The following is a 27,681-nucleotide window of genomic DNA, read 5'->3' on the forward strand; positions in this document are numbered from 1 at the left end:
TTCCTTTCCTGCCCCTGCTACGAATATCCAGTCCCTGCTTCTCGGAAGGTGCAGTCCTCTCTGGCTCTCCTCAATCAGTAATGTTGCTCATCACCATGCGCGGCTCTGCACAGGATGACTAAACATCCCTGTTTGCCCAGGACTGGGGGGTTTCCTGGGCTAAAACCTGGGAAGTCCTGAGCAAACCAGATGAGTTGGTCACCCTATCTCTGATCACTTTTGACCTCACTCCAGAACTGATGGGAGTCAGGTCTGTCTTAGAGAAGGAATGAGCTGGGATGCATAACGAGGCCCCCGATTAGCTGCATAGTTTGTGCAGTGAATATGGACCCCCTGCCCAGGTGACAACTGGAGGTTGGATCTAGTCATTGTTCTGATGCCCCAGATCAGCCTGGAGGAAGATGCCTTTTTCTCAATTGCCAAAGAAGTACCTTTTCCTAGCTTGCAGAAGGGCATGACACAGGCAAGACACTGTGGTAAGAAGAAAGCTCACTGGGGCTAATGTGAGCAGGGGTCGGGGAGTGGGACACACAGTATACCTTCCATGTTGGGAGACTCAATGAAGATTTTCTGAAAGAATAAATTAATCAGCTATAAAGCCTAAATATGCAATGCCTAAAAGACTCTATGGAAAGTATTATAATAAAAACTTCAGGGACCATTTATTGAGGATTTGCTATGTGCTAGGGTCTATATATAATCTCATCTCACCAAGTCTGCATGGCAGCATTATAGCATTACTTGTATTTCATAGAAGGGGCAACTGAGGTACAGAGAGCAAGTAACTGGCCCAAGATCCAATAGATACTAGGTGTTAGAGTTGGACCAATAAAGCTTAGGCCACCCCCACTTCACCAGGCTGCCCCTTTCCTCAGTTTCCCCACCCTGCAAACTTTGTCTTCAAATCATGAGAGCCCTTCTTCACGATGTGTGCCTAGCAGAAAACACTCACATCAGGCTGCATTTTATGCATTTTAAACTCATGAAGGTCACCTTCCCCGAAAAATAAAGTGTAAGTTTGGTATATTTGCTCCTAAATAGATGTAGAAAGGCAAGAAAATATAACCTCAAATGGTACAGACACATGAGAAATAATTCTATATTTTGCAATAAAATAAAAAACCATCTGGGACTTCTCTGGTGGTCCAATGGTTAAGACTACACCTTCCAATGCAGGGGTGCAGGTTCGATGCCTGGTCGGGGAGCTAAGATCCCACATGCCTTGCAGCCAAAAAATCAAAACATAAAACAGAAGCAATACTGTAACAAATTCAATAAAGACTTTAAAAATGGTCTACATCAAAAAAAAATCTTAAAAAAATGTATCTCTAAAAAAAATTAGAAAAAAACCCATCAAAAGACCATCAAAAAAGGATGCCATTATTAAATAAATTGTGGGGAGAAAAAATCACTATTTCTGAATTCTCTCTCCCTCCAAATTCACTTCTAATACTCTCTGATCCTCTCCACAAAATATAAGATTCTTTGCAGCCATGTCATGCTCTATAAAATGCCTTCACATTATCTTACTTGATCCTTACAAGATTCCTCTGATTATGAGAGTAGATAGCATCCCTCTCACTTTATTAATAAAAAAACTCAAAACAGAATTGTTAAGTGTCTTATTTCAGGGCATATAGGCCAGTAAGAGATAAAAGGTTGGCGGGGGCAGGGGGTATCTTAGTCACTTCTGTCTGCTCTAACGGAACACCATAGACTGGGAGGCTTAAACAACAAACATTTATTTCTCACAGTTCTAGAGGCTGGAAGTCCAAGATCAGGGTGCCAGCCTGGTTGGGTTTTCGGTGAAGGCTCTGTTCTTGGTTAACAGATGTCTGTCTTCTTGTTTTATTTTCATATGGTAGACAGTAGAAAGCTCTGGGGTCTTCATCCCCTTACAAGGGCACTGAACCCATACATGAGAATTCTACCCTCATGACCAAACTATCTCCCAAAGGTCCCATCTCCAAACACCATCACATTAGGAACTCAGGCTTCAACATATGAATTGGGAGCGTTGGAGGGGGTAACATATTTAGTCCATAGCAGGGGCTAAAACTAGAATATCTGCAGGACTAGTCCTTGGTCACATCTCAAAGAGCTTGACCTCTTGCATCTGACCAGAAACCTTTTTCCAAATCCCACTTCATCCCAGGTGAATGATGTAAACCAAGGAATCACACTTCAGTCACAAAAATATTCAATTAGTGAGACTCAGGAAACTGACCCCAGTGGCCTTCATCAGCTGGTGCCAATGCCTGTCTCTGAGGGCAGGGCTCTGTAACTCCGCAACGGCCCTCAGGGAGGTCATCGTGTCCTTCACTGTGCCTTCCAGGCCTGAGTAAGCGTCCCACACGTGGACTTCCTTATCGAGAGACCAAATTTCCTAAAGAAAAGAGATAAAAAAACTAGGTCCCCCAAAATAATAATATGTTTTATCATTTTCCTCCTTTGAAAGAATAAATTTACATTTCCCTGGATAAGAAGAAAGTAAAAACATATAAGTCCCCAGGTTAAAGACTAAAACTAGAGAAACAGAAAAGGATCCAGTCACTCATATATTACGAGTCCACTGTGTACAAGCCACTTGGATACATTGGTTTCTTATTCACAGGCTCTAACTTGATGTTCCATGAGGAAACCCAAGGGTCATTAAATGTAGAGAATTAATAGAGTTTACGGGACATGTGCAGTGAAGAGTGCTTCCTCTAGAAACATAAATAAGCAGGAAACTGAGATTGTTACCTGGATTACTAACACCTCCCTGCGGAAGACCTGGCTTATTTAAATGGTAGCCCTGAAATGCTGGTTACCTGTGAGTGTTTCTTCCTTGGAACTAAATAGTCATGATTTTAAGACGTGTCAAACAGGGCCCTTGACTTGGCTGTCTTCTTGGCTCACGGAACAACATTAACAATTGTGAATGAGAAAACCCCTAATAAAACAACAATCCCAGCACAGCACAAAAGGACAGTGCTACTTCTTTAAAAAAAAAAAAGAAAGAAAAAGGAAAAATATCTTCAGCTGAGAGTGGGGGTCAAACTGTCACTCTGAAGTGAGACAGTCCACTGGGCAAGGAGACGGGCAGGGAGTGAGCACAGAAAAGAGGCACAGTGACCCTAGAGCATGCAAAAGAATGATGGGCTGTTCTAGTTAGGGTTCTTGGGGCCAGGATAAAAAGGGCAGAAAAAAATGGGAAGAGTTGGCTGGAGTGGAGCACAGGACTGAGTCGGGATGAGGATGTTCTGGAGCAAGAAGAAAGCAAAAAAAAGGCCTGGCTACTTCTGAACTGCCTTTCATGGCTATGCATTTGGCTTTATCCAAACATGCATTTGGCTTTATCCAAAGAGGCTTTACTCTCTTCAGAGGGCATAGGGCCGTGGGGACTAACTATCAAAGCACGAAATTCAAAAAAATCTCAGTTCTGTTACATTGAGCCCCCTTGCGATGTTGGAGTGGGCAGTAATAAGAAAAAAGATCACAGTATTCCATACACATCCACAAGTTACCCCAACTAGTTGCCCCAAAGTCCACAACGGAAAGGTACCTTTGAAGATACAGTATGCTTACAGCTGCTAGAGAAAGAATTCGACAGCTTTCGTAAGCCTAACCCCTCAGCTCTGTGCTTCACCTCCCGCCCTCCATTCTAGACAGCCATAGGGAGCGCCTGATGATAGCCACTGCTCATCAATTCATTAGCTCTAATATGCTTTTATCCACTCATTCACAGAAAGGTAGGCTTGATTACAAGTGCAACTGGCTGAGAGTGAAAAAAAAAATCCTGTCTCAAATCATCCTGTTTGAAGTAAATAAGGACATGCAGACATTAGGCTAGGGAAGGTGGAAGAAGGTGGTGCTGAGGAAGATAAATCGTCGTCACAGACAGTTATGGAACTTGCCTTGGCAAACCTTCTGAGTTCCACATCCATCTGTTCCACATTAATCTGTCTCCACTGGGTTTTAGTCCAATTATCAATGCTTCTCTGAAAACGCACAAGCAGATAAAAGTGTCAACAACATTTGGTGAAAGCAAGTCTCCGCAGCAAAATATCTAAACTGATGATACACAGCGGCTCCATCATCCAGGGGAAAGTCAATTATTTAAGTATTAACTGCACCTGTCAAAACTTTCCCACCACAAAAAAAGTTGTCAGAACATGTCAAACCTAAGGCTAAAACATTGTGATATGTTCATTTCTAGAAGCAATGACAAATTCCATACACACACCATCATTATCATTTAATCCTGAATACTCTGAATGAATTGATAAATAATGTTACCATTAAATACCATATTTTTATAATTCTACACATAAGATAAGCTTTCATAAGAAAATCTTCATCCGTTATAGACAAAACTCTCATGAGCTTCTTGACCATATTCTATGCATTGTTAATATCTTCACTGGCTTTCAACTAACTTCAAAGAAAATAATGTATAACACATATTGCAATATGCCTAGTTCCTAGAACTTATTTTTACACTTAAGTTTGCAACTTAATTAATACAGACAAAGTAACTTTATTTTTAGTTAGGCCTGTTTATATATGCACACGTACGGAAGTATAACCATGGGTGTACACATCAGTTTGTATGCACAAGTGACCATATGTGTGTGGTATATATTAAGTTTTGTTTATATCCTACATAACTCTCAAGAAGGATTTGAAGCAGTCAACTCATAATACCAAGTTTCATTCAGAATGGCAAACAAAAAGCACTGATAATTCAGAGATATCTGAACTCTAATTCTGGGGAAAAAGTCTAATACCCACATATTTTAAGACATTATAAAACCCAAACAGAATGACAGAGACACTAAAAATTGCGTACTTATACAAAAGAAATACTAAAAGAAAAAAAGCATGCTTTCAAAAAGCAGTGTCTTACCTTAACATAAATAATGACATCCCAGAGCCCCTTGAGCAATGTTATCTCTCTGCGACACTGCTTCATTTGTTTGTACTCTGGAAGAGCCACTTCAAAAAGATGAGTAGATTCTTGCATCTGCAACATTTCTTCTTCTAATGCCTCGAGCTCTTGATTTGCCTAAGGAGAAAACGCATACACACGCACACAAACACAGTTAATATCCAACGAACTGCCAGAGAAGAAGAGCCACAGCGGTGTGTAGCTCTGGTTATGTCAACATTTAACAACTTCGATTTTTAAAAGAAAATAGAAAGAAATCTGAAGTATAATTATTGGTAAAATGGGGGCTTTAGAGGAGCAAACTCACAACTACTCAAAAAAGTTAGAGTAGACTATCAGTAAATACAGTAATGTTATCAATACCCTCCCTATTCATTATTTCAGCAAAATCTGCTCTGGTATCAAACTGCTATGAATACAAATTTTCCTCTTGATTTTCATCATACAGCTGGGGACGACTTTGCTGGGGAGCAAAAGACAAGGTGCTAGAAACTTCCACTTAAGAATAAATCACTTCTTTAAAAAAAAGAACTTTCAGATTTAAAAAATACCCTAGAGATTATCAATACACAGAACATAGTACAGTATGAGAAATTTCACCATATGATTATATCTACCAAGGCTCCCTCCCCTAACCATCCCATCGATGTACAACAGTTTATGTTTTATACCAAATATAAGCTGACTCATCTTTTTCTTTGATAAACCAGCTCTTATTTTTAGTTTTTATTAACATAGTAGTATATTAATATGGTCAGGTGCAAGGAGTACAGAAGAGCTTGCAATGCAGGAAAAGCTGGAAACACCGGCACTCTCTCCAGTTCCTCTGGGAGCGGTTTCTCGAACTCTCAGCTCTGTGCACAAGTTGCTGCTTCTTGATTTAATAAGTTTAGACATTACAAACTTAACTGGCTTTGCAAACAAAGGATTTAACTTGTTTTTCCACTTTACATTTTCTCCCAGCGTCCTCTCAATACCCCAAATTTCTATTATTTTAGTTTTTTTGAGTTTCTTTTTAACTTTAAATACCCATGGTTAATCATTTATCCACTTTCAACTCTCTTAATTTCCTACTATGTAAATTAGGATATTAGCACTCTAACATTCTTTCATGATACAAGTTATGTTTCATTTTACATGTTATACTTTTATAAACATTAACTGCAATTCTCTTAGTTTTACTAACGTTATTAGAAAAATTCCATACACATAAAAGGGTGTGGCTGTGAGCATACACACCATCCAGCTTTGTAAATACTATGTTACTAATAACTTTTAATGACCTTCTTAATTTTATCTCTCTCCTTCCCACTACAAATATAATCACTAAATTTTTATTTACTATTACCGATTTTATAATATTTTCACTACATGTTTGTACTGCTAAATGCTAAACTGTTAAAATTTATGTCTTAAAATTTATATGAATAGTTTTATACTATATATTAAGACATTTCAATATTTATTTTTGAGGTACATCTACATATTCATGAAGAGTATGTATGAAGTTCATTCATTTCTACTACTTTATAGTACTACCTAGTATGAATAAACTACAATTAATTTATTCTACTGCTGATGGTTATGTAGGATTTTCCTGTATTTCACCATTAGCACTAATGCTACTAGGATTTTTATGCTCCCTGGTATATAGAGTTTCGTTATCCTTTAATGGGTTAAAAATGTCTTCCAAGAGTTTCTATCATGAATGAATGTTGAATGATACCTAAAGATCTTTTGGCATTTCTTAAGATGGTTATATGACTTTTCTCTTAATCTGTTAATATGATGAATTATATTCATTTTCTAATGTTAAACATTTCCCTGGAATGAACCCAAACTATTTATAAATTGGATTATTTGATTACTTTTTGCTTAGTTAGTTTCCATCTATGTGTACCAAAAAGAGTGGCTTATCAGGACTTCCCTGGTGGTGCAGTGGTTGGGAGTCCACCTGCCGATGCAGGGGACACGGGTTTGTGCCCTGGTCTGGGAAGATCCCACATGCTGCGGAGCGGCTGGGCCCATGAGCCATGGCCGCTGAGCCTGCGTGTCCGGAGCCTGTGCTCCGTTCACCTATGTGCTGCCTTCTAAGTGAGTTCTTCCAATGTCATTTGCATTTCACTAATCCTCTTTTCAATTAGTTCTCTAACCCCTGCTGAGTTGTATCTTTTATTTTTCATTTCCATGAGGTTCTGGCCCTTTTTCAAACTCAGTTGATCATTTTTGATAGTCTCAAAACTGAGAACTTGCTCATTTTTTTCAATGTTATCTTTTATTTCCTGAATACATGTCGTCGTCTTCTTTTTTTTTCTTTTTTTGGCTGTGCCACATGCAGGATCTTAGTTCCCTGACCAGGGATCAAACCCATGCCCTGTGCAGTGGAAGCACGGCATCCTAACCACTGGACCACCAGGGAAGTCCCAATAAATGTCTTCTAATATCTGACTTTTCATATGGGTCTGTATCTGTGATTTGCTCTTTCTGTTGGCCCTTATGCATGATGGTGTGTTTGTTTTATTGTAAACTCAAATTTAACTGAATTTAATCTGTTGGACCACTGAGGAGATTAGAATAAGAGCACCTTATTCTCTTCTACCCAGAGAAGATTTGGATTTGCTTCTACTAGGTGCTAAGAAGAGCTGCTTGTAACCGTATCAGTTTCCTGGGCTGGAAAGTCCTTAACCATAGGGGTAGTATAAAATTACACCATAACCCCTGGGAGAACAGACCTATGTTTACCAATTCCCAGAGGATCCTTTTCTATTTTTTTCGCCCTATTCAGAGCAAGGTCTGATGGGTCATCTCATAGGCTCCCTGTGCAGGCTGCAGATTTTTCCCAGCCCACCCATTCACTAAGGGTGTAACCTCTTAAAAGCATCTCCTAGTTTGCCCTGAAAGGGTTAATCACAAAGTTCTAGAGTTCTGGTACTTTGATTTGCCCCTACAGCAGCACAGGCTTTTATGTTTCCCGCTGCTTTCCATCCTGGTTTCAGCTACTCTATTTCCCTGCCTCTTGCTTTCTCGGGAGATCAGCAATAGATTAAAAGTTACATATTTGTGAACATGTTTCAGCATCTGTTTTACAAGATGGATTTTCAAAATGTCTAGTCAACCATCCTCCCCAGAGCCAACAGCCCTTTTATTTATTTTAAATTATTTTTCCTATTAGTTATACTAATTCAATTATTCCTAGAAATATAGATCCGGTTATTTTAATTCAACTGTTGACTGTATCTTTGGCTATGAAGAAACAATAGCACATAATATAAATTTACCAAGGTATCAGTTATAAAAGGAGAGATTTACTACACCATTCCCCTGTTCCTGGAGGGTCAATGGTTTCCATCTTTTGGAGTGAGGTGCCTTGAGTACTAGAACCTACCATACCAGCCCAGAACAAACATATACATGACTTTGGTTGAATCTAGTTAGATAAACACTAGATATGCTTGCTGAACAAACACACAAGAAAATGACTTCAAGATAAAGGTAACCGAGTCCTACTATATTCAAAACATGCTCAACACATTTTGTAGGTATGATAAATATCTGCCTTTTAAATATGTAACTATATGGTGTTATAGTATAGCATGCAAATGGTAGGAGTCAATAAATGATAACTGCAGTAAATGTTTACACACAGCACATTGGTTAGTCAAGTAAAAATGTCTCCATATCCACAATCTGTTCAGACCACCTGCAGTTTAGATATAATCTTTTTAAAAAAACCAACTCTATTCGCATACTCTAACCAACTCCCTTTTCAGTGAATATATTAACCACTTTTATTTAGCCAAGTGAAAGAGAAGACCTCATGCTATTGAATGGTGTTTTCTGAATGGCTGAAAGCAGTTAAAACTAAATTCAATCCAAAATTTGGAAAGAGAAGTAAAAACTGTCAGTTCCAAGTTTTACAGCAGTCTAAGGAGGAAAGGCTATCTCCAGCATGAAGTCAAATCAGGATGGCAGCCTAGATGAACTCAGAAAAATTCCCAGCCCCCAATGCAAACTTCAAAGTCACTTTCTCATTTTGGCTGCTAGGTTAAGAATTCTTAGAGAAACAAAGATATTATTTTTCTAATAAAAGTTTAAAACATTTTTTCAATCCTCATGAATTATTCACCATTTTCGGATTATTTGCCTATTACAGTCATTCTTACAGTCAATTATAATAAAGTAGTTCATTAAAACCTAGGATTAAATGACTCAATAATATTCGTATCCAGAATTAAGAATAAGTTATGGGCATTCATTTGAAACTCCCTGAAACACTAGCCACCTCCAGAAAACCATATAACATATACTTCGGGAGTGGGCATGGGGGCAGATACAATGTGTAGTCGGGGGTCGGGGAGAGAACACGGAATCAGGCCTAAGGAGAAAGTATAGGATGAGGCAGTAAACATAAATCAGAGAAAAAAAAAAGAAAAAGTTACGGGCTTTCCTTACTATGATTAAGAGTTACTAACAAAGTATCACATGGGAAATAGTATGATGGTTAATATTCCTCAATAAAAAAAAAGTAGACAGCTAGAATTTTAATACTGATTCTGTCACTAACTTATCTCCAACAAGTTACTCAATTATACATGATTGTTTCTTTATCTAAAAAAAGGTGAATAGAAGCTGTATCAGAGAGATATTGCAAGAACTGAAAGAAATGTGAATAATGTTTAATAAAGTTGACGTATAAAGTGTTTATACGTCAAGAGAAAAACAAATATCGTATATCAACGCATATATGTGGGAATCTAGAAAAATGATACAGATGAACCTATTTGTAGGGTAGGAATAGAGACGTAGATGTAGAGAATGGACATGTGGACACGGCGGGGAAGGGGAGGGTGGAATGAATTGGGAGATTAGGTTTGACATAAATACACTACCATGTGTAAAATAGATAGCTAATGGGAACCTGCTGTACAGCACAGGGAGCTCAGCTCAGTGCTCTGTGATGACCTAGATCAGTGGGACGGGGGAAGGGTGGGAGGGAAGTCCAAGAGGGAGGGGATATATGTTATACATATAGCTGATTCACTTCATTGTTCAGCAGAAACTAACACAGCACTGTAAACCGATTTTACTCCAATTAAAAAGAAAAAGTAAAATAAAATAAAGAATAATAGTATTTGTTAGTTTCACTAGTATGAGTACTTTGATGATGACATGATTTAAATCACAATATAATTTCTGGAGAGACATGATTTAAATCACAATATACTTTACTTGGGGAAAATTGTTTGTAACTGGGTTTTAAATAGTTAATTCTCAACCCATAACTAATTGCAAAACTAAGGCAAAATATAGCAGTAACTCAGTGTCCAAATTTATTTTTTGAAATAGCTATTATAACACACAAGATAACTGAGATCAGCATTACCTTATCAAGTACTCCATATGGATTTTCTGCATTAAAACGAAGAGGAGCAGAGAGTCTGAATCGCTCTCTGAACTCTGCCTGCTTCTCCTGATCAAGGAAGAAAAAAAACTGAAAGTGAATCTCAAATAGCTTCAATTAGCCTTATAAAACCTTTCTTTAAAAAAAAAACAAAACAGAAAACCACAAAGCTTGTTAGCTAGCTTACATCAAACAAAATACATTTTTTCCTTATAAGAGTGACTTCTGCATTTTGAAGAGGTGAGACTTCATGTCTGACAGTTGCTGCAATCTTTTTGGTAGTTTTCCATCTTTCAGGTAATTCCTACAAAAACAAAGGTGCAAATGGGAAGCTACTTCAATACCTAAAACAAATCTACTCCACAGGATTAAATTTTTCTAATCTCTTTCCACTAACTCATGACATCCTTTCATTCTTGTCTAAGAGAAAGAGTTTATACCCAAAAAGATTAAAGGGACTAAAAGGCCTAGAGCCAGGATGAATCCCAATGGAACCTTTGGAGTCACATCTTCCAAGCGTAAACCAGAGCTGTCCTCTGGTATAAGATTTACCTCAGCATAAATGAAAACCTTTTCAAAATAAACAGAAATTTCCAAATTGTTTTACTATTGAGGGAATAACAATAAAGTGCTCTGAAAATGACTTTGCTGATCTAACAACTAGAAGTGGAGCCACGTTTAGCAATTTAGCAAGTGAAAAAAGATGCTGTCAATCTGGTGGGCAGAGATGAAAATGTGAATCAGTCTTATCCTTCGTTTCCTCTGGCTCCCAAAGCTCTCTTTTTACTTGGTCTGGATGGAGAGTTTGAACATTTGGGTTAATTTTAAATGACTAGGATTTTTGAAATAAGATGAGGCAAAGGGAAGGGAAGGTTAATTCCTACTTGATGGAGGACAAAAGCAGCCATGAATTGTTCAGGTAGCAACTCAACTCTGCCGTCCCTGACTACAATGCAACTAGGACAACAGCAACTTACTTTCTTTGAAGAGCTCTTGTGTTTAATTGCCGTTGAAAAGCATTCCTTGTGTCCAGACTAAGAAAGCATTGTTTCTCTGTGCCATCTCCCAGGACACGGAAATTTTTTTGTCACACAAAACCACCCATGGTGAAGGGACTCTACTTGTGTCGCTGAAGCACAAAAATCGGTTCTGAAGACTATTTTGTAACTATTTTGTAACTATTTTGATAAATATCTGATGAATGATTTGGTAACTGCCAATTATGAAGAGTGCACTGTGCTAAGTATAAATTGTATCTGAGTGGTGGAGGAGGGATACAAAGATAAAACACATTCTTGAGATTTAAACTGTTGTATCATCTGTCAGAGTAAATGAGAGGTACACAAAATAACTATTCTACATGACAGAATGTGTTAACTTTGATCAGGAGGTCTATATGTTATGGAATTAAAATGCTTCAGAGGCAACATGATGTCACGACGGCAATACCCGACCAGGCCAGGAACTAAAAGACTTGAGCTCTAAAGCTCCTTGTTTTTCATCTTGCTCTTCCATCCTTCTTCTCATCAAAACTCTATATCCTCATCTGCCCAGAGTGTCACTTCGCATTTCCAATTGACCCCATGGAACCTAAATGTCACAGGAAGTCCCTTCAGGGCCATGGGAGAGAAGATGTGAAGAGGTCACATCAGTGGGTTCAGGCTCCTTAACCTTAACCTTCTTCAATGACACTAGACCTGCTGTTACCTGTTTTATATTTGGGGATTCCAAAGAAGCTTCCACTGGATAAAAATAAACTTTCATTGAAAACCAAAAGATCAGATGACCTCCAAAACTGAACTGATACTGATCCACTCAAGGAACTAACACTGCATCAGGGGCACAAAACAATGACTGGATTTCCACAGGCAGAGATGAGGGTGAGACCCCTCAACATCCCATGAGGTAAGATTTCCAATGCAGGATGGGGTGAGAGTGTGGCTCTACAGAAACTGGACAGGATTCTGAGGCCAGAGGCAGTCAATGAAGGTTTCTTAACAGGGAAGGGACTTGATAAAATCTATAGATTAGAAGTATAATCTAGCTTCAGAGCACACTATAGATAGGGTGTGAGGACACAGCCATGCCTAGGGGCTTTTTTAGCATCAAACCAAGCACAGGCAAGTTTTGGGAAATGTTATGACTGCTAATGATTATGAAGGAGAAACAGCAACTCTCACAAATTGCTTAAATTAAAACAAAATTGGGACACTTATCCTCCACGAGCAACCACAACTGCCTGTAAATCTTATTTTTCCTCCTGACCAGCCTGAATTACCGACATCGCGACACACACAGAGCTAAGAGTGTGGCTCACTTCTGAAATATTGAAAAGCCTAATATTTTCAATACTGCAAAAACCTTAGTGAGCCAAAGGCAGAATAGCACATTTGCTTTTAATCATCTTGGAAACATAAAGAGTCCATTAGAAAGCATATAAACTAAGAAACACATAAAAGATTTTTAAATCTTCCACCTGACCACAGCACTGAAATTGAATACATACACCTCCATTTTCATAAACAACTAAGAAAACAGTCAGAACTAAGTGACCTGATCAAACATGTCTGCGTCGTTACTCTCCTAATTAGCTTACTGTTGAACAATGTATATAAGGTGTCATATGTATCAGGAAATTTTGTTAAAGACCTAAAAACGGACAACAGAAATGACTGGAATCTAGCTTTAGTGAAGTGTGAGCCAAACTTTTATAATACAAATTCTGGAGGCCATGGCCAAAATCCCCCATCAATTACTTGTGTTATGGCTGGTTTCTCTATATGACATAAAATTTTAAGGTTCAAGGTCTGACTCAAAGAATATCCCAATCTTCCTAAAAACAGACATTTATAGTGTGTTCTACTGTTAACTATTTCACCTCTCACTCTTGTTATGTATCTATCTACCCACATCATCTCTCACTCCATGTCTAACTGGATTTTCAGTTCTAAAGACAATTTTATACTTACGCAGAATCTAAGAATTCATATATAGTAATTCTTTGTAGTCAAGAGAGCACCTATAAATACATTGTCGCACTTCATCCTCACACACACAAAAAATGAGGAATACAAAATGGAGCAGCTGCTGTGAAAAACATTTTGGTGGTTCCTCAAAAAGTTAAACTTGGAATTACCATAAGACCTGGCAATTCCACTCCTAGGTGTTTCCAAAAAGATGTGAAAACAGATACTCAAACAAATACTTGTGCACCGATGTCCACAGCAGCATTATTCACAATAGCCAGAAGATGAAAAGAGCCCCAATATTCCTCAATGGGTGAAAGGCTAAACAAACTATATATGTGTGTATGTGTGTATATGCACACATACACACACAAACACACACAATGGATTATTCAGCCATAAAAAGGAATGAAGTAGTGATATACGCTACAACGTTCATGAACCTCAAAATTGTCATGCCAGGTGAGAGAAGCCAGATACAAAAGGTCACATATTGTATAATTCCACTTATATGAAGTATCTACAGTAAGTAAACCCATAAAGACAGGAAAGGATGAGCAGTAGCCCCAGACTGGTGGCAGGTAGTAGGGGAGGAGTGGGGAATGACAACTAATGGGTATGGAGTTTCTTTGGGGGTGAGGAAAATGTTCTGAAACTAGAGACAGGCGGTGATTACATAACCTCCTGAATGTACTAAATGCCACACACTTTGAAATGGTTACTTTTACGTTATGTGAACTGTGAATTTCATCTCAATTTTTAAAAAAATGGGGAACTGGAGACAGTATAGACAAATTTAAAAAGTGAGGGATCTTGGGCTTCCCTGGTGGTGCAGTGGTTGAGAGTCCACCTGCCGATGCAGGGGACACGGGTTCATGCCCCAGTCCGGGAAGATTGCACATGCCGCGGAGCGGCTGGGCCCGTGAGCCATGGCCACTGAGCCTGTGCGTCCGGAGCCTGTGCTCCGCAACAGGAGAGGCCGCAACAGTAAGAGGCCCGCGTACCGCAAAAAAAAAAAATAAATAAATAAATAATGAGGGATCTTGAGGGATATTTTACCAAAGAGGAAGCATGCTCTGAGGCAAGCAGATGAGACAGACTAGCAGAAAACAAATCTAAGTTTGAGTTCCATGCTCTAATCACTGAACTAGATAGAATTCAATAAAAGCTCTTTAATGTGTCCACCGATCACATTGCAAGGTTAAACCTAAGCTCACCCTGGAAGCTGGTGGATGACATAAACATATAAACTATCTATAGAACCTCAATATGGGCATGGGAATAGAGCCTCAATTGTGAGATTTTTATTCATGATTTCAGTTATAACTACAAAGACTTTGTACATCGTTTGGCACACAGCAGCCACCAAGTCATTCCAGAACACGGAAAGAGGAGGATGACACAGAAATCCTGTTGAGGAAAGTGGTTTCTCCAGCCAAATTGGGCTTTACTTATTCTTTCTTAACATGTCCATGATATGTTTCCAAAGACTAGGACACTTCTCAACTGACAGGCAATTTAAATGAAAGAGAGCTGGAATTTATTTCACATGTGAAAGTGATGATATAAGTGGAACCCAAAAAAGTAACTTAGAGGTTCTCTATTACCTGAATACCTTCTAACACGAAGGCAGTGGAGTACAGCCAGGCAGAGCGAGGATGTGGACATGAAACACCCCTAGATTCATGTGGGCTGGCTTTACTACTTGTGTGACCTTGAGAAAATTACTAAGTCCCTTTAAGCTTCAGATTCCTAAGCTGTAAAATGAAAACATTAATATCTACAGTATAGGGTGTTACGAGGGTGTCATAAGAGAGTGAGTGTGAAGAACAGGAGATGCTCAGTTTATGGTAATCATGGTTATTTTAGCACCTCACTGACCTCTAGCTGAGCATAGACCTGCTCAGGCATTTTCTGGCCATACGTTTCCAAGAGTGTGATGGTTTCTTTCAGTGGTTCAAAGAGTTCATCAGTAGCTCTCTGTCGGCTTCTTACAGCCAGAAGATGCCCCATAATGTCAACTAAACCATCGTGATCGCCTTCACTTAATTCTCTCTGAAGTCCAGCATCTGTCTCCTTTATAAATTCTTGTAGCTCATTCAGACTATGAAAACATGTATACACACACACAAACACAAATTAAGCTCATTAAAACATTCAGAAGTATGACTTCTGACTGAATCTGATTTTCACTATTTACCTAATTAAACATTACTTGCTATCTCTCTCATAGAACTGGCAGTTTTAATGCTCTTAAAATTAATATCTCAATTTTAAGAAGCAGTCAGGTGTGAAAAGTTATAATTCCAAATACCAAAGCACCAAAGACTACCTGTCAATGACAAATCTCAAAAGATGCTCCTGAAACATCCAGCTCCATTTCCTGATAATGTTTAGCAAGCTCACTTTGAAAGGCTTCATGTCCACCTTGAACCAACCATCAAACACTCTGAAGTCATCAAACTTGCTCATCTGAACATACAAAGCCTCATAAATGTCAATCTATAATTAGAAAAAAAAATAGTCACTGTATAACAACTCAATCAAAAGCTAGTAACTACATAAATGCAGAGGGTTTGCCTTGCCTGTTCTTTGAATTGCTCGAGTGTTGGTGGTTGTCCGGGAATGTCTTCATTTGCGTGAGGCCCTGTCTCCTCAGAGGACACAGTATGGCCATACAGGAGGAAGCGCTTCATAAACTCGGTCCGGTCATCCACCCAGAGGTAAGCGTATGTGTCCAGGGTGTTTCTGAAGTCCAAGACTTCGTTGATGACGTCTGCCACTCTCTTCATGATCTCCTGCCTGACCTCCACCAGGCCCAGCATGCTGTCCATATCATTCTAAATGAGAGGAAAACTAAGTATTTATTAAAGCCAACCCTGCTCTATCAATTATGTGCAACCTAACATCATCCAAGGCCATTCTTCAAAAGAATAGTTGGTAAAATCAAAAACTGTGTTGCTTTTCCCAACTTCTCCTTTCCTTGTGCTCCTCATTCCCCCAATTTATTTTGAATCATTAATATAAAAGCTAATTTTATAATTAATCATAATTGTAATTAATATATATGTATGTGTATGGGCATTCAAATGACTGGGTAGTTGAGTAAGCACATTTTTTTTTGAGTCCTGGTAAGTTGCAACCCTCTATATCCTTCTTTGTCTTTTCATCGGAAATATTGCTTCTTAATATTTTTCTCTTTTGCATTTATGTATCTAGGAATGAGGCATTTTCTTTCATGTGGCTTTATCCTGTTTTAAAGAGCTGTTCTCAAATTCCTGATTTTCCTGGCTGCCTCAGGATCCACTCACAGCATCTTGCTTTTAGGTTAAATACAAACAAAATTAATCATACTTGGTGTAAATACAGCAAAAAACAGTGGACATTAGAATGGAGAACACTAGAACTCAAAATCGAAGTATATTCAGATTAAAAGCTTTGGAATTAGCTTGGCATTTATTTGTAACTCTAAAGAGATGTGCGAAATTGGTTAACATGTATGTAAATATATTGAATTTTTTTAGAGTAATGTTTCCTTTTCAGTGCTGATTTCTTTGGATTCTGTTCTCTGCATTCAGTATTCAGTAATACTACCAACAAACGTATTTATAATCTCTTAATCTATTAATATGTATATAATTCACAATAAATGTAATACCCATTTACAAAGAACATACTTGGTAATTTGCTATTTCCAGATGTGCTGCTACTCGCTTCATCTGGGCAGACATTCTGAAACTACTGCACAGCATTTCTTCCACCAGATCATAGAAGCCATCCCCAGACTCTCTTTCTAAAGAAGGTTTAAACAGAATCTCTGGGGGCATTAAGATCATCTGTGCTTGAAAAAACGGTGCAGATTTCAGTTGTTTCTCTGTGTTCATCAGGAAGAAGTCTAAGTCATGCATTATCGCTTGAAAAAAGCCTTCCACCACAATGTCATCAATGAATTCTACATAAATCTTCCAGGCATCCAGAGAAGAAGGGGCTCTGAACAGCTTCCTATTTTCCTACAAACAGACAAGTATTAATAGATCAGTATAGACAATAATGAGTATAAAAACAAAAGCTGTCCATTTAAATGGCTCATTAAAGGGGCTACATTTGGGGGCACAGCATAGAAACATTCAAATGCTTGGTTGCAGAATCTTAAGCTAGAGGGCAATGATCTAAGCAGGATTTTGTAACATTTAGTTCACTTATACATTCAAAAGTCACTCTTTAAAGGTGAAATCATTAAGAAGATTGCTATCTTCAAATATTATGCACACAAGAAATACACTAGTTCCCAATGCATCCTAGATGTATGGGGCCTGGGCTCTGGTTCTGGCCCTGTCCCTGACTCCCTGTGGCCTTGGACCTTGCCTGCCCTGGCCTCACCTGTAAATGAGGTTTCCCAAAGTGGTCCTCCCAAGAACGCTATTCTGGGATATCTAAAGATCACCAAGTCAGCAAAGAGCTATGTGTTTTAGGCCATTCTTGGAGACTCACAGTGTAACCTATCATGTTAAAGTCCATTTAACTTGGTTTAACCAATTGTCTCCAAACACAAAGATATTTTGTGCCAACCACCTATGAGCAGCTTGTGGAAAAACAGTAACTTGGCTTGCGAAACACTGGCCTGGTGAAGTCCAGGCCCGCTTTGTGCTTCAACAATATGAAAGTCTTTGACCTCAGCATCTCCCTAGCATGTGGGTGAAGTAATGGACGGGCCAGTGGGCATGACAGGGCCAGACATGGACATGGTTAAGGACTGCTAGAGGTTGGGCACAGTGTGGCAGGCCTAGGGACAGCGATTTGAAAAGGTCAGGTAAGAAGCAAGGTTGATTCCAGAAGTACCTTCTGAGTGGCAAAGGTTACACAGTCTATACAGGCCAGAGGGCAGATGCCCAAGGCAGAAACTACTATAGTGCACAGAAAAGACGACACTAAAATGGGAGCTAATTATAAGGTGGATTATGCTCTCTGCTTTCCGTGATTATTCACTACTGTGGATATATGATCCAGGATTCAAAGGTGTGTGCTACAGGCAAGAATAAGAACTACAGAGGTGAGTCTGGATCCTGATAAAGCAGGGCAGAGATGAACAAGTTCTTTGAGGGTTTTTTGTCCTCAAACAAATCTAAGAACTGCTCTTTTCAGGGATGCTGTCTTGCCTGCCAACCACGTGGAAGCATTCACATCTGTGTAGTGTATGTGACCCACACCCCTGGAGCTGGGCAGTACACATCCCAGGCAGCTGTACACAGCAGTCCTGGCTCCGTTGCAGGAGATAGTTTAGGGGTTGGAAGGGTGAAAAAAATCCTCAAAGACTATCTTGTTCAGGCTCTTCATCTTTAAGGTATAAAACAAAGACCTAAAACACATCCAGCATCACATTCATAGGAAGTAAGCAGCTGAGCTAGAACTAGAAGCCAGTCCTCTTGACTCCCCAGAGTAGGGCTCGTTCCAACATATCACAGTAATATACCTGTGATTGCCTCACTGTTCAGACTTTCTCATACCAAGAGATCCAGCTTATATCACTACAGTGCCACTTTTAAGAAATTGTTGTGTGTTCAACAATTTAGGGTAAAGGGAGGAAAAGGAAAAGAAAGGAGAGTTTTGGGTCACTAAACGATCACTCCGGTCCCTTCCAGACCCAGTCTCCCATGGTTCTGCCCTTCTCTCTTCATCTGAGACACTGACTGCAGACCATCCACAGAGATCCTACAGCCACAAAGGAGGCAGCATGAAAGGGCAGAACTTGCACACCTTCTGCTGTGTTTCTATGTCTTTCCCCTAAACCACATTCCTTGCTGGAAGTCTGAGAACCAAGCTCAATTTCATGTGCTGATAAGAGGGGGAAAAGTCACTTAAACGATAACTTACAGAAACAAATAATCATTTCATCTCTATTTTGAAGTTGAGTTCCCTCAAGTTGGAAGCACTCCACAGGTCTAAGTGACTTCCAAGCTTCTTAGTTTTTGATTTAAGGGAAAAAGAGTCCATTTACTAGTAGAAAAATTCCAACTTTATTCTCCGAGAATACCACTGCAAAACCTTGTTTGTAACTATTTCTAGTTCACGTACTGGCAATATTTTCAATGCATTGTAATCAACATTCATATATCTTTCTTGTCTAAAACCCCCAGGTTAGTGTTTAGGGAGCCCACTTTCCTATTATCAAGAAAATGTATCAGAAGAAACTAATTGTAATCCATCATCTGTCCTCCATGAGGCAGATTCCAATGCATAAACACTTGTAAGGATGTCCTGAAAGCTGCAGAATAATTCGCAGCCATCTCGGCAAACTAGGAACAGTCGAGGTCATGACTAAGTTAAGACATTGCTGAAAAAACAACTTTCCAGATATATAACTTCTTTACATGTCAGAACATCCCCGAGATTCCCTCAAGGCTACCCAGGCCTTAGGGAGAGCCTTCAGAGGGAGCATGGCCCCACCCACACCTTGATTTCAGACTTCTAGCCTCAGACTGAGAGAGAATACATTTCATTGCTTTAAGGCATCCATCTGTGGTACTTTGTTATAGCAGCCCAAGGGTGCTAACACAGGCAGTAGTCATCTAAGAAGGCAAAGTCTTTGTCCTAGCAAATTGTTACCAGTAGGGAAAATTAAAACTTTCTTACATGTTTCAGACAAACTTGGAAGTCAACAGAAACTTTGAAATCCATATGAATTCTTTTCTTTCTTTTCTTGTTGTGACACATACTCAATACAGCATATCAAATGTACCACATCTTACTTTTCGGTGAGCAAGTCTGTTACTCTTCAAACCCTTTCTTCACACAATTGCAATGCCAGCCTATGCAAAAATCTGCTCTTGGGCAGGCATCTCTAACTAACGTGCCCAAAAACAAATCCTGTCTTTTCCCTGCAAAATCTGCTCTGCCATAGCCCTCCCCATATCAGTAAAGGGAAACTCTATTCTTCCAGCAGCCCAGACCAAAAACGTCAACGTCGTCTTAACTTCTCTCTCCTCTGACTGATCACAGCAAATCCTCTTGGCTCTGCCTTCAAAATACATCCAGCATACGACTGTTTTTTATCACTACCGTCTGGACCCAAGCCATCTTCACTTGGATTACAGACTCATCTCCTAACGGTCTCCTTGTCTACCATCTCCTGGCCCCCCTGTAGTTTACACTCAACAGGGAAAGCTTTTGAGCAGAGAGTCTCCAGCTGCTATTTTCCCTCAGAGTAAAACCCAAAGTTCTCAAAATGGCCCCTTGATCCAGTGTGATGTGCTCTTAAGCCCTTTCAAACTTCATCGCCCACTAGTATTCCCCCTGGAAATTCTGCTTCGGGCATGTTGGCTCTCTAAATGACCCTTAGACAAGCGACCCATACTCCTACTGTAAAGCTTGTGTACTTTGATACCTGGAACATCCTTCTTCCATTTCCCACCTAGCTCATTCCCTTTCAGTTCTCTGCAGAAATGCTACCTTAGTAAAGAGGCCTTTCTAACTACCTCATACACAAGGTCCACCCCACCTGCCACTGCTTCTCTATCCCACCATCTCTGCTTTATTTTTCACCATTGCTCATGTGACCGAGTGAAGATACTACTATATATTTGTTATTTTCTCTTTCTATCTTCCCTAACTAGGATGTAAGATCCAAGAGGCAAGAGACTTTTTTGTTTCTCTGCCTTCTGTTCTTTGTTCTTGTTGTTTTATTTCTTGTCTTCTCTTACACTGATAACCCTGGAATAGCGCCTATCACTGTTGTAAAAACTCAAGTACTTGTTATAAGGAGAGTAACTACTGTTGCCACCCTCAGGAGATGGCTGAAAGGGTTACAGGAGATGAGGTAAACAAGACGGATGGCACATAGAGGCATTCAGCAAAACAGGAGATAACTATGACCAAGGTAAGGACACCAAATCTAGCCTTTCTGTTTCATCAAAAGATCTCACATTCCTATCTCTTCCCTCAGAAATGAGCACAGCGAGGGCCACAGAAATTACACACAAGTAACACAAATTCCTCCATTTTCAATGCTTAACAAAACCATACCTAAAGTTCTTTTGGGCCCAGAAAAAGAGCCCTCCATTATTAGGTTACCTATTTTTGCTCTTTTCTAAACTAAGTGAAAGGATCTGCTATAAATTTCGAAGCCTTGAAAGCAAGTACCTCAACCAAGTTGTGTATCTTGCAGCCATCTTCCTGGATTAGCTTGTATTTCTTCGTAAACAAATCACCCTTGTCCTCCCAAGTCAAGGCGGTCTCCCGCCTGTGTTCTCTCCCGGGAAGGAGCGTGCACTCTACCCAAGCCCGCATCGTCTGCTGAATCACTTTGACGTTGTTCTGTGCATGCTCCACTCTGCGCTCCAACTCTGAGGTAGTCGTCTTCATCCTCTCGATGTCCCCCCAGCAGTCATCCTGCCATGTCAGCAATGTGGCGGCTGCCTGCAGTTCCTCCTCCACAGCCCTCAGCTCTTCCTCAACCAGGGGGTATTCAACTTCCAGAAGAGTCTGTTTCAGCTTATTATATCCTTGCACAAGAAGTTCAAGATTTCCAATGGACTGATTCAAAAGAAAACCCCAAGACAAAAAGGGCCACATGTGTTAAAGCTACTTTCTCTTGGAGGCGTGGAAGTATCTTAGGTCTACATGTTAATAATTAAAATTCAAACTGTTTCTATTCAAAATCCACCCTAATATCTGAAAACACAGACCTTTAAAAGAGTGTTTCTTTTTTTGAAGATGGCTAAGGCTGAATCCGGTATGTCTGATTTCTTCAACATCAAAAGGTATTTAACTTCTCTTAATACGGCCACTAGCTATTAAAAGAAAAGCAAGGATTATTCACATGATTTAAGAATATCATTCTTTTTTCACTGTTGTGTCCTCTCCTGTTGTGGAGCACAGGCTCCGGATGCGCAGGCTCAGCGGCCATGGCTCACAGGCCCAGCCGCTCCGCGGCATGTGGGATCTTCCTGGACCGGGGCACGAACCCGTGTCCCCTGCATCAGCAGGCAGACTCTCAACCACTGCACCACCAGGGAAGCCCAAGAATATCATTCTATTTTTAAAATCAAACGCTTAAAATTTCATCCAATGATTACAATATTTTCAAACTGTCAAAGCAAAAGGGCTTTTGTTTTTTATGCTTTTTAAAAGCAACAATCATACATTCCATATGATGCAGAAGTATAAATAATAAAGGTAGAAATCATTGGCTATGGCCCACTATCAGAGAAAGAATTCAAGCAAAAAAAGAGCAACATATACATGCCAAGATCTGAAATGGGAGGCCATAAGCCGACCTCGGTCTTTTCCAAACACCACTAGCTCTAATATAATGCTTGTTTTGAAAACACAACATGATTATACATGAGGGAGGATTGTGAACATGCCGCAAGTTTTGTCTTTGCTTATCTGCAGTTTCATCAGCAATAAACGGCTAGGTAAATGCTAAAAACTGCACCCAGCTGAACAAAAAGGCTTAGGAATATGCAAAATGCTCATATGCACACACCACAAACATCCACCAGGTACCTCCACTCATAGGTGTGTGATGAGCCAGCCCACCCAACTTCTGGTGGCACAACTTTCTGTCTGGTTTCAAATGACCTTCCTTCCACCACCTCACAGTAATGCACAAGTCATAACGCAGTTCCCTGAGCAAACTTCAGGTCTTTGTCAAGGGAAAGTACTATATTCATTGGAGCATTTATATATTACTTGACCATTTAAAATGTATAAAACTATGCTACTGTTCTTCCTAAGTTCCTTTTTCTGTTTTTCTGTTTTTATTGTTATTCTTTAATTGGAGTATAGTTGCTGTATATTATGTAAGTTATATGTGTACAATATAGTGATTCACAATTTTTAAACGTTATACTCCATTTATAGTTATTATAAAACAATTGCTATATTCCCCGTGTTGTACAATAATATATCCTTATAGCTTATTTTATACCTAATAGTTTGCTCCTCTTAATCCCCTACCCCTATGTTGCCCCACCCCTTCCCTCCCCCCAGAAGTAACCACTAGTCTGTTTTCTATATCTGTGAGTCTGCTTCTTCTGTTATATTCACTAGATTGTTGTATTTTTTAGATTCCACATATAAGTGATAGCATACAGTATATGTCTTTCTGTCTGAGTTATCTATATTTTTAAACGTATCACTGACAAAGTTTTTGAGTACTGTACCCTAACCCCCATTTTCCCCGTCAGCAATGTACTTTTTATTGTGCAGTCTTTCATAGTGCTGTGAATTTTAGGAATGCATATGTCGTGTTGTAGCAAAACTGACTGTAGCCCTAAATCACAGTTTCTGAGGAAAAGACCACATAACATGCTTTAGAAGGTAAACCAGTTGACTTCCCTAGGCTGTCACTCCATAGGTTCACTAGTACAATATATTTGGTATGTTTATAATCCCTTCAGGTAGAATTGTAGGGATTATCCCTAAAACATCTCAGGAATTCAGTTCCTATAAATTGGTTTTATGAAATCAGAAGGTAAAGCAAACCCTCAGTCCTCCAGGTCACATATTTATGTACCTGTGCTGAGGTTAATAAGAAAAATTAAGTGATGCAATTCTTTGTAATATTTCAGGGAAAGAGAACAGAATTTGAGTACAGACTGTGACTATTAAACTCAGTGAGGCTAACTTTCACCTCCTAGGCATACAGCTGGACTGCCATGAGACAGGGCAAGAAAACCTAAGCCAGAAAACATCTGATCAAAGACTAATGATTCTGTTCAATTGAGTTAATATTTATTAAATGTTACCAAGTGCCAGACACTATGTTAGACACACAAAACACAAAGATGAAATCCAATGGACCCTACTCTCAAGTAACTCATTATCCAGTAAAGTGGGAGTGGTAAATAAATCATTACAAAGCAAAACAAGGAAGAATAATTAATATAGAATTTGGTAAGCAAATCCCTAAAACAAAGACCTATTAGAGGTTGTTTTCAGTTATAGTCCTCGAAGCACTGACATTTTCCCAAAATAATATACAAATGAATGGAGGTATGAGGAATATTCTTATAATAAAAAGGGCATCTATGAAACATTTTAAAAATATCAAACCCCTACCTTTGGGTCAAAGTTGACATTGAGAAGACCACTTACGGCACTGAATTTAACCAAGGGTTGATTCAAATTGAATTCACAGATTTCATCCACATTACTTTTCCATTCATTATAGATACGATTTTCAAACTGGTCTAGCAAAGCTGTCATCTCAATATACTTCTGATAAACCAAGGCATCATCAGGACTTTCCAAGAATCTGTAGGAATATGTTTTTTATTTTTTACTTTTCTATACATTAGATAGATCTCCTTAGCTACTTTACAGTAATATAAGATAGAAATAAGAAAGTACACTATAAAATTTAGGAAGAAAATCAATAAAGGTCAAATAATGCTTCTACATAGTCTGTGCCTTAAAAGATATAGTTATGAAATAAATGGAACTCCAAACATTTTACTAAATTCAAACAGCAACAAGTTATCAATTCCTATAAAGAAAAGAGAAAGATACAAAAGTCTGCAAAATGACAGGAGTGCTAGCTATTGGAGAAAGGAAAAACAATAACAAAAAGTTATCAACATATTGTGGGTGAAATGGAAAAGTGAAAAAAGACCTAAAAACATGGAAATACATGAAGTTCTAAGTCCTATTAAACATACTCCCAAACCATGGGGACAAATCCCTCTCAATGAGCCCAAGCAATGACAAGAGTTAAGTAAGGCAGTGACTCTTTAAGTGCTAAAATGAACAGCTCACTACCCTATATAAAAATTGCCTGTGTCGGAGGGATAATGTTACCACGAAAGAAGCCTAACTACTTACAGATAACGGAGAGATGCAAAGTTTGACCAAAACATTTGAAGTCGGTCCACGACCTCTTTAGCCCATTTGATATTTCCTGAGGTAAACGGCATATTCTTGTTAAGGACTACATTTCCTTGTTCAATCTGCAAATTGATATTGTGGTGAAGAGGATGAAAGGGAACATTTAATCAGGGTACACTCCAACCTTGTAGGCAATTGTTAATTTTGGAACATTTTCAGTACAAATATAAAGAACATACGTGCAAAGTAACCTGATTAGTAGAAGAGTTACTGTCCTAAAGCAGGTTCTTCATATCTATAAGGAAATCAATTACATAAAAGCATAAAAATTTTAGGGCCTGTATCTCCTCTTCAGGTATCATTCAGTGGAGCTCTACTTGACACCCTGACCCACAATATGATACTGTGGGTGTGTCAGACTTTATCCCCCTACTCACCTGTTGCACGTGTTCATTATACAATTGCTTACACATATCCAACTCTGCACTGAACATGTGCACAAGTGTGCTGTAGCGTGGGCTGAAAATTTCCATGACAACTGGTTTCTCAAGGAAATTCCCAAATACAGTCAAAAGCTATAAAAATCAAAGTGAAAGAAAGGTTAACCACTGTGGGTTTTTAATACAAATACTAGATTTACTATTTCCTCCATTAAACTTCCTACATGACTAGATACAAAGCAAAAATCTAGATCCCTGCAAGTATCCTGCAATGTCTTCAGATTGAAAACACTTTAGCATCTCACTAAAATTTCTATGCATCCAATAAAGCAAATTCTAAATGTAAAGCAGTTTCCCTTCCTCAGCAGAAAATGAGGAGTCAGAAGCGAACCACTGTCTGTTAGAAATCCCTGATCACAGCCGACACCCCTACTTCCTGCTGGACACCAGGAAACATTGTAGAAGATGCTTTGCAGATTTAAGAACAGAAGCAAGATTGTGTACTTCTTATTTGCTCTTCCCTCCTACACATATACTCTTTAGAATAAGGAAAGCCATATCAAGGACCTCTAGGTCACACATTAATAATTATACTGTTATCCTGTGATAAACCATAATGGAAAAGAATATGAAAAAGAATGTATAACTGAATCACTTTGCTGTACAGCAGAAATTAACACAACACTGTAAATCAACTGCACTTAAATGAATTTTTTTTAAAAACATACAATTTGAGGAGAAAGAGGAAAGCTATAAAATTCCCAACTGTTAAAAAAAAAAAAAGAAATCATCTTCATATTTGCTAAGTGTAATCTGCTGTATGTCCTCTAGACTTAGAATTTTTGTTAAGTAACATCTTATGGAAAAATCCAAACGAACTTTTTGGCCAACCCAATAAATCAACTATGCTTCAACTATACCTTTATTTTATAAAATAAATTTTAAGAAAATAGTTACACTGGAAGCATCAGTCACAGTGACCATCCTGCCCATGGCCGCCCATGTTTTGTACCACAGGACCCAGCTACCCCCAACACAGCAGCTGGGGCAGCAGTGGCGACCTGTTCCAAGGACAAGCACTCCACAGGCTGACAGTTCCTTCAGTGTCAAAGTACTGGTTGAAACCAATGCCTTGAGATAATTGGAGTCTTTCTCAGAAAAAGAATGGGGGCATGGCAGGCTGAACCTATGCCGGTAAAATTTACGAGTGAAAAGAACCTACAGTTGAAGCTTGGCAAAATGAGCCTGAAATGCGTGGGTCCACTTTTACACAAAACTTTCTCAATAAATACACTGGTAAATTTTTTGGAGAATTGCGACAATGTGAAAATTGTTCTCAGACGAGACAAACCACACTACCAAGAAATATCAAAAAATTTAAGAAAAGGTATGTCATGAGTGCATGAAATATATGTAGATACTAGTCTATCCCTACATAGATATAAGGTGTTATTTAAAATCAAATTAATAATGTGTTAGTTTTCTTACTGTTTTATAACTTTGCTTTCAAAACATTACACTACCATACAGTATACCTTTCTCTCATAATTGGAGAAACTGAATATCAGCCTATCATCACAGGTGTTTTTTAATAATGTTTCCAATATTATATTAGAGTATGACTGTAATACTCTATGCCATCAAAATTATATAATGATTCATTCATTAGTGTATAGGCTAGGCTCCCGTGAAACAATCCTATTGATTATACTAGGTTACCATAAAGCAATCATACTGCTGCTATTTTATCAATGCATGAATCATTACACCTGTAAATAAATATGAATTTCTTTTTCACATTATCTTTTCATTTCTTTATGTCTAGTGTTAGTAATACATATAAGATCTACAGTGTTTTGTATTGTGCAAGGCAATATTGATGTAGGCACTGATGATTCATCTTGTAAACAGATGACATAAACTCACGGTATCGATAGAGTACAGTCTTGTAAAGATGTTTTCTCTTCCTTATGATTTTCTTAATAACATTTTCTTTTCTCTAGCTGACTTTATCATAAGAATACATTATATAATACATATACAAAATATGTATTAATCGAACCCTCATTATTGGTAGGGCTTCCGGTCAACAGCAGGCTACTGTTAAGTTCTGGG

The 27,681-nt window shown here is 38.8% G+C and overlaps 1 protein-coding gene across 2 annotated transcripts in view; it reads right to left on the reverse strand.

The window, feature by feature from the left end:
• The window catches only part of DNAH11 (dynein axonemal heavy chain 11), a gene marked incomplete at its 3' end in the record, with an annotated part of 314,796 nt that overhangs the window by 238,684 nt on the left and 48,431 nt on the right, over window positions 1-27,681 (reverse strand). For both annotated transcript variants that reach the window (XM_081244744.1, XM_081244745.1), the window contains exons 10-23: window positions 25,564-25,701; window positions 25,124-25,248; window positions 24,362-24,557; window positions 21,982-22,086; window positions 21,437-21,829; window positions 16,978-17,310; window positions 15,886-16,140; window positions 15,633-15,802; window positions 15,182-15,404; window positions 10,522-10,638; window positions 10,317-10,403; window positions 4,892-5,050; window positions 3,900-3,983; window positions 2,228-2,386 (exon numbers count right to left, since the gene is read on the reverse strand). In XM_081244744.1, the coding sequence (XP_081100870.1) occupies window positions 2,228-2,386; window positions 3,900-3,983; window positions 4,892-5,050; window positions 10,317-10,403; window positions 10,522-10,638; window positions 15,182-15,404; window positions 15,633-15,802; window positions 15,886-16,140; window positions 16,978-17,310; window positions 21,437-21,829; window positions 21,982-22,086; window positions 24,362-24,557; window positions 25,124-25,248; window positions 25,564-25,701 (2,544 nt within the window). The remainder of the gene's footprint in view (window positions 1-2,227; window positions 2,387-3,899; window positions 3,984-4,891; window positions 5,051-10,316; window positions 10,404-10,521; window positions 10,639-15,181; window positions 15,405-15,632; window positions 15,803-15,885; window positions 16,141-16,977; window positions 17,311-21,436; window positions 21,830-21,981; window positions 22,087-24,361; window positions 24,558-25,123; window positions 25,249-25,563; window positions 25,702-27,681) is intronic.

Source organism: Mesoplodon bidens (assembly GCF_964165515.1).
Source record: "Mesoplodon bidens genome assembly, chromosome: 9".
Lineage (NCBI taxonomy): Eukaryota > Metazoa > Chordata > Mammalia > Artiodactyla > Ziphiidae > Mesoplodon > Mesoplodon bidens.